Below are 10,939 nucleotides of genomic sequence, written 5' to 3'. Positions count from 1 at the left end.
CTTCCCTGATTCCTGCCTCTATTTTCCCAGAGTACTTTCCACTTACCCTTTATAGAACACTTATCAGAGGGGGTTATTGCTGTACACTTTTGTCTCTCCTACTCACTAAAATGAGCTTCTCATGTGATTCATCTCCAGTCCTGAATACCTGTCCTGACAGGGTACTCACCATCCCAAAGGCAATGCATTCCATTGCAACCAATTCTCTTGGCAAAAATGGCTTTCCTATTATTAGGAACCAAATCTGCTTCCTTGATACACGGACCTACTGATTTTCTCCTTCCCAGTTCACTTGCCCAAACTTCCTTCAGGTGTGAATAAGGATTCTCATTCCATGATTAGAAATAGGTCTTAAATATAAATATCCTGAGAGCGGGCAATACATGGATAACTCATTCTAAAGTGTAAATGACTGATAAGAGCTTTTCCATTAAAACAAGATTTTATTATGAGAACCTAAGGGTAGGCTGATATAGTGGATAGAGCACTGGACTAGGAAATGAATGATAGATCCAACGTGATCTATTTTTTTCTGAGCTTTGGTTTCCTCAACTCGAAATGGAATTATTTGCACAATGAGGAGTTCTACTTATTGCTGTAATTGCAGAATTTTGTCTGGAAGCAGTCCCACTCACCTGGGCTGTCTTAAGCCTTTGCTCTGGCTTGGATTTCTTAGCTCTTTCTTAGCTCTGGGTGGGCAAAAAGTTGCACGTGTATCAATGAGCTCTAGCCTCCTCGGGGCAGGGTTGATATTCTTGGTGCCAAAGATGCTATGACTTATATCACCCACCATCACATCAATCAATGAGCCTTTTATGCTACCTGGTTTGAACCTTCCTCTCCCCTGCCTTGAAGTCCTGCTTTACGAGGGCTATTTATGGAATTTGTATCATAAACATTTGCAGGTAACACACTTACTGTAGGTAACACATTTTATTATGATTTTATTATGTAATCTCTTTTCCTGGAGTTTTGCAAGTAAAGATTGCATAAGAACCAACTCTTTATTTGTCCTAAGTTCCACCCTACAGAACCAGGCCATGTTACAACTGCTTGATGCACAAGACTCAGTGACTCAATAAATACTTTACAAAAATAATGTATTTTTTTTCTTTCTTAAAACATAAAAAAATTAGGGTTTTAGACTTGAGTTCCTCTCCTTGTTTTTATATTTATTTACTGAGAATATATTGTGGAGAAAAGAATTGTTACGATGGTATTAAAATAAAATAGATGAAGTTCATGTTCTCCCCCCATTTGTTTTGCATTTTTTCTTTGGAAAAGTGCTACTCCTTGTTTTTATGTCTGACCTTCCTGTAGCCTTCTGAACCTATTAAGGCATGAGCAGAAATTCTATTTTGGGGTCTTTTAATAGAATCATAGCATTGTGTTAATACTGGCCTTTGTTTTAAAGTCCACTTAAAACCAGGCCTCAGATTTTCTCCTAAAATACCCATTTGCCCCCCACTCCCTACCCAGGCTGAGGCAAGGGCATTTGGAAGCTGAGACTTCATCAAGGTACCTCACTGGCTAACTAACACTTGGTTTCAGGTGGGTGTTTTCTTGTTTTGATATCTTTCTGTTGAATTCTTTATTTTTAAAGAAGTCATTACTACAAAATTCCCTCTCTCTTCCATCTCCCTAAGCCCCTTTCTGAACTCTCATGGAAGTGATTAAATAGTTACACGATGACAACTCCAGAGAAAAGGTGACGTATAAGTCACATTCATATTAAATAAGTTATATATAAAAACTGCTTATCACATTTACAACTTCCTTCTCTTTGCCCCTTTGCTTCTCTCGGAAACACTGGATCCGGGGTGTGAGTTGAATCCCACCTGCTATGACCTCCAGGTTCTTCTTCCAGCTCCTTTCTCCCCATCCTCCTGAGGACATGCCCCCTAGGAAGAGTTCCAAGGAAGCCGTTGACACTGAAGAGGCAACGGTGGCTTCAGATGGCAGTCACAAGGGCCTGGCGCACACCCCTAGTGTAACTTATGACAAATACTCACGTGGTATATGTACATATACATGTATGTGGGTAAGAGGGACTCTGTGCCAGGTGGCGGATCAGTGCAGTGTGTTTGTGTCACGAACAACAGAGGTGGTGTCTCTTTAATACTCTCTGGCCTCTTGAAACTGCTTGATATAATCTTCGTCCGAGGGGCTCTCTGTGCACTTCTGTCCGTTGTTGGGAGGTCGGGCCTCGTTATACCTGCTCCAGTCGCCCTTGCAGATAATCCAGGGCAGGATGTCCACTTTGTAGTGGAGCTCCGCTGAGAACTCAGTGCTGATGAGATTGGGCGTCCCCGCCCCTTTGCCCCTGGTGATGAGCTGCATGTTGTCGCCATAGCAACAGTGCTGGGCGGCCAGTGTGGTGCTCTCCAGGGACAGCATGGAGCGAATGCAGTACCGGGCCGTGGGCTTGTAGATCTCCAGCTTCTCCTTGGGCCCGCTGGCATCCTTCCAGCGGAAGTCCTTGCGCTTGATGCGGTCGAAGATGTCGGCCGTGCTGTAGGCCACCTCGGTGGGGTAGGAGCAGGGGCAGCTGGGCAGGTCGTTGATCACCTTGTGCATGTACTTCTTTAGGAACTCGCTCTTGCAGCTCATCCAGCGCTCACAGCTGTCCGTGTCTGAAACGGGCCAGAGAAACCCTCTGATCGCATGCGAAACCGGCTGCCTGATGACTTTAAAGTCCACCTCTCCCTTCCCTGACGGGCAGCCCCTGGAACCCCCAGGCCATGGGTGAACACGATCATGGCCCTTGAACTTGGGAACTTTGTTCTCGGCCCCACCAACTCCTTACTTTATATTATGAAAACTTTTCACATACATAGAAAAGTGGAGAGAATATACGTATACAATGACTACCCAGATGCCATCACCTAGACTTAATCATTGTATTTCCCTCATTAAAATTTTTTTTTGGAAAGATATGATATTATTACCCCTAAGTTTTAGTAGGCATCTACAAAAATAGGAGGATAATTAAACCATATTTTCTATGTTTTCCTAGATAACCGTAACCCCATTACCACCCATAACAAAACGAACAATAATTCAGAGGGCCCTTTTGAATCTCCTCTCCAAATAAGCGATGAGTGGCGGAGAATGCCTCAAAGGGATATCTGTAGGACTAAGTTTTATTTCTGCCACTCACTGACTGGTTTAAACTAGGCTAGTGGCCTAACCTCTTAACCTTAGGCAGGAAAGAGTTAACAACGGTTACTTGCAAATCCCTGTGATAAGAGGTCTCAAAGAGGAAGAGGCTGGTGGTCCCTGCTTTTAGGGAATTTAATATTTAGGCCAGAGGACGCTGACCTACAGACTTTGAGCCAGAACCTGCCCCAAGAAGTGTGTAGTGTTTGGCCTTAACAGTATTAAAAAATATTGAATTAATTGCCAACGTTTAAGAATTATGTGATTCCACTTGTTAATGTAGATTCCTGGTTTCATTTGAAAATCCCAAAGATAGGTGGACGTCAGTCCTGCATTGCCTTGTGAACGGGTAACCAGTGACCACGCCTTGGTCAAGACAGGAGGTCCCTAGTTCCCCACCGTCTCTACCTGATCCCGTCACTCATGGGTGTTTGCTCTTGGTCCCTTAGTCATGAGAGTTCAGGACCTCTGGTTTAGTGAATGTCTCAGTTTGTATTTTCCCAGACCCTGAGACAAAGATGCCAGTGAAAATGGTTCTTTGGGAAGTGATTCTGGGAAACACCAGCAGGGAGCCTGGAGGTGGGACAGGGAAGGGAGGGTGGCAATATGGGATGTGGATCAAACAAGCAACCACTGTAGAAACTGCAGCATCTTCCCCTTGGACCTCGGAAACCCACCCAGTGACAGGGTGGAACTTTACCCAAGCCCCGTGATTCTGGGAAACAGCCAAGGTTAAGACTTTCCCCCGCCCTTGTGCATTCTGGAAAACCACTTACTGTAAGAACCCTCTTCCCCACAGGACTTGATAAGACTCACAGCTGCTGCCTTGTTTACCTATGACAAAACCAGACACAGACCCTCCAGATTCCCTTTCTTGGTCTCATAAACGATTAGCTAAACTGCTCATCCCCAATCAGAACAAAATGCATCCCAACTAAACTTTAGTTAATATTCTCCCCTTCTTTCAAGCCTCTGAACTTTTTTTTTAACTTTTTATTTTGTATTGAAGTATAGCCAATTAACAATGTTGTGACAGTTTCAGGTGCACAGCAAAGTGACTCAGCCATACATATACATGTATCCATTCTCCCCCAGACTCCCCTCCCATCCAGGCTGCCACATAACATTGAACAGAGTTCCCTGTGCTATACAGAAGGTCCTTGCTCGATGCCCTTTTTAGACATAGCAGTGTGTACATGTCAACCCCAAGCTCCCTAACTATCCCTTTCCTCCACCCTTCCGTCCCTGTAACCATAAGTTCATTCTATAAGTCTGTGAGTCCGTTTCTGTTTTGTAAATACGTTCATTTGTATCATTTCTTTTTAGATTCCACATATAAGTGATATCATATTATATTTCTCAAGCCCCTGAACTTTGACCTACCCTCTGCCTGGGCCAGCATATAGGCTCTCCTTAGGGGTCCCTACCGAAAATAGGCTGGTCTCAGGGCAGAACATTCTCTGATGCCCTATCTGATCTCACCAGCCTTCAATCCCACTGCCTCACGTGGGGTTCTTCTAGACTTATTTACTCCTCTGTAAAAGAAAACCCTTTTGCCTAACCCTTGAGAGGCTTGCAAGCCTATAGACACAGTGTTTTCTCTATTGCAAATTGGCCCTTTCCCTTTTGCAGTAATCCTTTGAATACAGTCTTTGAAGAGAGATGTTGTTTTTTTATTTGGCAGGATCTGGGTATTATCCACCAGTTCCCATCAATCACTGGTAGGGGGCTGCTCCTGGACTTCTGGATGACCATGGATTCATGGGCTGGTGGCTCTGGGGGCCAGAGCACGCCGTCAGGCAAAGAACCACAGGGGCTGCTGGGGTGTAGGGACGTGGTGTGGGCAGTGGCAGGTTTCCCATCGCGTGTGGCTCAGGAAGCTGCAGCGGGTAAGATGAGCCAATACCTAAGGCTGCCCACCATGGTGGAATGTGGGGTGCGTTAAGGGGGCCAAAGCAGAAAGTCCCACCAGTGCTAAAAAGTGTCATTTCTATCAGTGCAAGTCGGGGGTTCTTCAAGGAGTGTGTGACACTGGGCTGGCCCTGTGCCTCTTCAGGTCTGCATGGTGGCCACAAGTGTCCTGCTCAGAGCTCCTGCAAGGAAGCCTGCTGGGGGCACTTTGCTGCCTGGTGGCCTCCAGCTGTAGCGGCTGTGGATCTGCTGTGGTTTCCACATCCAGGCTGTGCTCCCCCGGGGCTGCTCTCAGTCGATGACTGAGCCTGGTGTGGGTGCTGCCCAACGGGGGACCCCTTTGTCAGGCAGCCTTTGCTGGGGGGTGCCCGTTGGCATGGTTGAGACTTTCTCAAGCTGCTTTGAGGCCCTTGCTTCCCAGTCCTCCTTCCTTCCCTCCCTCCCTTTGCAGGGGTCAGGCCTGCATCTTGGTCTGAAAGCCTTCCCTGCCTACTTCTGCTGCTTCCCCTCTATCCTTCCCGGGCGCTTCCCCAGTGAATCTCTTGAATGTCCAATCCCATCTCAGAAGGCTGGACCTGACTCAGACTACATATAAGAGCAGAGATGGGGCCAGGCGAGGGGAAGGCCATCCAGATTGGTATTAACTGTGCAAACCACAGTTAAGCAGAAGAAGTCTGGGGGCAGGGTGCATGTTCAGTTTCCCTGGAGCAGAGGATATAGGGAAGGAAGGTTGTTAGTGTCAGGTCGTGGGGTCTTCGGTGTGGTTTAGGCTTGTTTCAGAGGGCACTAGGGAACCACTGAAGGTTTCTGAGTGACAGTGAGCTCTTCACTGAGCTATGCAGTAGGAAGAAAGATTCAGTGCTGATGCCAATTTTAAGAGTTCAGGTGAGATACTCTGGGAGGGAACAGCTGGTGAGCTCAAGAGTAGTCGGGGAGGTAGGGCTGCCAGGCCTTGGTGGGCTTGGGGGGAAGGGAGGAAGGGATCAGAAGTGACCCTCCAGCTCTGACCCAGGTGCCTGGGAGGCTGGTGGTGTCATGAGTGAAAATCAAACGATCGGGCTCGCGGGGCAGCTTGCAGGGGTGCTCAGGTTTCTCTTGAGGGATATGAGAAAGGGAGAGCTGGGGCACCTCCCAGGAGCTTGGAAAGGCCTGGTCTAAGATGAAACACCTGGGCTCTTGTGCCAGACTGCCTGGGATCGAATCCCAACTCAAGTATTTAGTGGCTCTGTGACCCTGAGCAAGGTATTCTACCTCACTGTGCTTCAGTTTTCTCATCTCTAAGCTGGGTATAAAAATTACACCGATCTCAAAAAGTGCAATGAGGATTAAACCAGAGGGAAAGCAGGGAGTACACAGAACAGGGTTGAGGGTGCTGCCTGCGGGGGTGGGCTGAGTGCTGTGATTCCACCCCTGAGAGTCCCTGACTGAGCAGTTGCATAGAGATTGGAGGGTCCATCCTGGGAAGTATGTGTCTGCAAAGCCAGTGGGGGTCTCCCTCAGAGGGCAGGGTTTTCAGAAACAAAATTCAGCGAGGTCCCAGAAAATAGCTTTGTATTTTTCCTCCAGAGTAGAAGGTCATCATAATTCATGTACAGGACATAGATCCTTCGACTTATATTTTATCAAATTTACATGGAGTATTCAGTGTGAATGTTCTCAATGTTTTACAAGTATTAACTCATTTCACTCTAAAATAGGTCTAGGAGGTAGGCACCATTACCTTAGACCATTTTACAGATCAGAAAACTGAGGCAGAAGTAGGTTAAGAAACTTGACCTTGTGCTAGTCAAGCTTTTCTCATCTCTGCTGGGCATCTTCCGTTTGTCCTTCTACATCTTTATTCCACATTTTTCCTTGCCATGGAAGGCTGCCCTGTATGCACCAGATCTGTGGGCTCCCTGAGCCCTGGTTTCTAATTGGGGTGAGCCAATGGGAGGACCGGGTGAGGGACCAGAGGGAGGGAGGAGCGAAGTCAGGGTATTGTTCCCAAGGCTCCTCCCTCACTGTTACAAGTTAGCTACTTCCTTCTTGGAGCTGGAAGTGCTGTCAGGCAGCCCTCTCTACACAGTGGCTCTGGGAACCAATCCTTCCCCTGGTCCCTTCAGGCCAGTGGGAGGTAAGGGCTCCCCACGCTTGCCAGCCCCAGGGTTCTGTACAAGCCCTTCTTGGTTTCCATCTACCTGCTCACACCTTTGCCAAAAGGCCCTCATCAAATGCTCTTCTATTACCTGATCTGCGTGTGAGCCTTGTCTGTTCCTGCCCAGAACCTGCCTGACCCACCATCCCCCCTCATCCCTGTGTGTTCTCAGCTGCCCATTGGGTGCAGCTGGTCCCATTCCCTGTGAAAGGGCAAATAGCTGCCTGCCTGTGGGGTGAGATATGGGGAGGTCTGAGACACTCTCTTCCCCAAAAGCCCATCTTGTTGTTTTATCATTTTATGCAAAATTCCCACATGTAGTCTTTAATTTTTTTTTTTTTTTTGGTCAAACGCATTGTGTGTGCAGAAGGCTTCTACTAACGTTTTGGTTGCATGTGAAGGACTGTGATGGAAACCCCGGGCAACAGAATTTCCAAACTGACTCCAGTGTGGCTGAGGAGGGCAGAGTGAAGAGGTGAGGAAAGGGCTTTGTGGGGGTGGCAAAAAGAAATGGGGCAGAAGGAGTCTTATTGTTCTGTAATATAGAATTACATCCAGAAGCACGTGGAGCTATTTTTATTCATCAAGCTTCCCCCTTGCTGAACAGACACTTTCAATTTTGTTTGGTCCACGTTCAGTGTACTTGAGCTAGCATTTTCGAGCAGATGAGTAGCAGGGTGTACCAAAGGGTTACAAAAGATTCCCATGGCGGGGAGTGAGATGGGGGAGGCATAATGTCGAGAAAGTTCCCGTTCTCTTCCTTCCTCCCCCCCGTCCTTCTGCTGGAAAACTGACATCACCATTTCTTGATTTTACTGGGGACACTGGGTGAGAGTTGGGAGAAGAGATGCCATGAGGCTCGAGGCCCGAGTGTGGACGGATCCCGAGCTAGGGGCAGGACGCCCTACCCACGTGCTATGGAGGCTGTGTGGCTGGCGTGGCAGCTACAGCAGGGCTGCTGGGCTCCATCTGGTGCAGGAGGAATGGGGCGGCTGCTCTCTCTTGCTTGGTGTATATTCAGCGAGCAAGAAGTATGCTGAGAAAATTGGACCCCATAAGAGGAAAACGAAACATTTAAATGAATCCAAGGATGACACGGCAAAGGCAGAAGGAATCTCCAAAATGCTAGATCAATATTTGGATAGAAAAGCAAAAAAAAAAAAAAAAAAAAAACACCTTTCCTTACCAACTTCGAACAGTTTGGTGGCATTAAACTCTTCACTTCCCGCAAGCAGACTCACTTCAGTGGCAGCTGTCCTGAAGGTGTCTTCGATACCTAAACACAGACAGGAGCTCATTTTCCCTAGTTATATGGAAAAAGTCAGCCCTCCACCCCACCCCACCCCCGCCCCACTGGCAAATAAAAAAAACAAATACACTTGAATAAAGCCTTTTCTGTATCCATTACTACTCATGGGCAGAAACTTGCCAACAGAGGAAACAGTAAAAAGTAGGTATAGAACGTAAAATATATTAAAACTCCAGATACCATTTGCAGCATGAAATCCAATCCAAAAGTGCCTGAATGTGCCTAAGGAACTCATTCCTTGGGCCTAGGAATGGGATTTTGGGCGGTGCGGGATACGCGTCAGGATGGCTGTCTATCTAGAGGTGTCAGGATGGCAAACTAAACTAGAGACTGTAGAGCGTAGTGGTTAACAACTTGTCTCGTGGTCAACACCAGTCTTAAGGACTGACTCACTGGGTCCAAATCATTACTAGCTGTGTGACCTTGGGCAAGCCCTGGAACATCTGTGTGACTCAGTTTTCACATTCGTAAATGGGGAGGACCAATGACCCACCTCATAGTGTTGAATGAATTAAATGAGTTATGTGTAAAGAAAGCACATAGAGTACCAAGTGGTAAGTGTTGGCTGACATTTTCCCCTTGAACATTTGTCTAGTTCATTTTGAGGATACAGCAGTCCATAGCTAAAGACCAGATCTCTCATATGCTGGGACTTTTAGCATTGCTGATGATGTTTCAAAAAGAATAAGCTGGGGGAGCGATGAATTGGGATTAGCAAATGCAAACTATTATATATAGAATGGATAAACAGCAAGGTCTTACTGTGTAGCACAGGGAACTATATTCAATATCCTGTGATAAACCATAATGGAAAAGAATATGAAAAAGAATGTATGTATATGTATAACTGAGTCAGTTTGCTGTACAGCAGAAGTTAACACAACATTGTAAATCAACTATACTTGAATGAAATAAATTTAAAAAAAAAACCCAAATTCAACGTTGAAAAAAAAAAGAATAACCTGGGCTTGTTATTACTTGCTCTGAGCAACTGAACCTAGCTTGCCTCAAACTTCCTGGCTCTCTCTCTTCCTCAAATGACCACCCCCACCCAGGCTTCCTTTGCAAACAGGAATCTCCTGCAGATGGGGCCAGTCAGGAGAGAGAGGAGCAGTGGAACGTGCTATTTGTTGGAGAACCTTGACTGTCTTGCTAAGCATGGGTTGATTTCCTTTAAGGGGCTCTCTCTGGTTTTATGTGAGGCCCCTAGAACTTGTGTGGTCAGCCTAAGGGACAAACTTTTACAGTGTAATCACTGCCAGGCCAGGGAGACGGCCTGTCCCATGAATTTTTCCAGTAGAGCTGAGAATCAAGACACCAAAAAAGGAAAGAGATCCTGCAAAAGGAGATCCTTCATGTTCAAGGGAGCCCTGAAAAGCTGGAAGAGTCAAGAACAGAAAGGCAGAAAGGATGGAAGGAGGGCAAGTTCAGATGAGAAGAAAATGTATGAACAGGACTGCTGGCCACGCTGCTCTCAGTAGTGAGAGAAAACGAGAAGGAAACATTCAAAATGGCGGCAGGGAAGATACCTGCTCTCAAGATATCTAGGTCTACTGCTTTAGGTCTGGGTGCCAGCTCTGGGAGAGAAAGCAGCAAGCAAGCCCGCTCAAGCCCTGACATTAAATGCTGTCTGTATTCACGTGTGGCTGAGCCCGATACCCTTCCCCTTGACAGAGGTGTAAGAGTCTAATGGTTAAGAACATGGATTCTTGTTCAGACTGCCTGGATTCAAATCCCAGCTGGACCACTTGCTGCCTGTGTGACTAGGCAAGTTAGCCTGTGTGTCCCAGTTTCCACAGCTGCCAAATGAGTACCATCATCAATAGCTAGTTCATGAGGTTATTGTGAGGATTAGATGAAGTAACACATGCAAAGACCTTAGAAATTTGCTTGATACTTAAATACTCAAAAGGTCCTCCTCTTCATGAACCTCGTTATCATCTTTTTCCCGTCTTCATCTTCCCAATCTTCATTTTTATCTTCACTTTCTTTGGTTTCATCTTATCTTCATCATCATCTTCTTCTTCTTCTCCTCCTTCTCTTCTTCATTTCTTCCTGCCTTCCTCCTCTTCTCCCTTCTCATATTATTATTATTTATTGATTTCTACCCATCCAAATCCCATCCCACCAGACTTCTAACTCAGCTTCATTATGATGAACCTGGGAAAGATCAGGACAAGCATCTTGATGGTTGTTCCACTTTTGGAAATCCACCTGCATGGCTGACGGGGGCTAGAAATGCCTCTTCTCATACCATCAGCCCTGTTTTCTGTGTACACCCCTTTGCTATCACACACATCGCCAACTGATCTTCTCTCTCCGCAGAAATCCCTTTGCTCTTCCACTTTTTTGTTCTAAATCTCAGCCTGAGAGATTTAGAACAGAGTTTCTAGGGGTAGAAAAAGGAAGTCTGGGGTGTGGGG

General features: G+C 46.4%; 1 protein-coding gene across 1 annotated transcript in view; it reads right to left on the bottom strand.

Moving 5' to 3' along the window:
• Positions 1-1,969: 1,969 nt before the first annotated feature.
• The window catches only part of ISM1 (isthmin 1), an 86,530-nt gene continuing 77,560 nt past the window's right edge, over positions 1,970-10,939 (bottom strand). Inside the window, exons 5-6 of the mRNA XM_060124267.1 lie at positions 8,394-8,483; positions 1,970-2,633 (exon numbers count right to left, since the gene is read on the bottom strand). Coding sequence (XP_059980250.1) covers positions 2,116-2,633; positions 8,394-8,483 — 608 coding nt within the window. The 3' untranslated portion in view covers positions 1,970-2,115. The remainder of the gene's footprint in view (positions 2,634-8,393; positions 8,484-10,939) is intronic.

Source organism: Lagenorhynchus albirostris, chromosome 15 (genome assembly GCF_949774975.1).
Source record: "Lagenorhynchus albirostris chromosome 15, mLagAlb1.1, whole genome shotgun sequence".
In the NCBI taxonomy this organism is placed as follows: domain Eukaryota; kingdom Metazoa; phylum Chordata; class Mammalia; order Artiodactyla; family Delphinidae; genus Lagenorhynchus; species Lagenorhynchus albirostris.
Note: the sequence above shows the minus strand (reverse complement) of the source record. Positions and strands in the feature narration are given on the sequence as shown.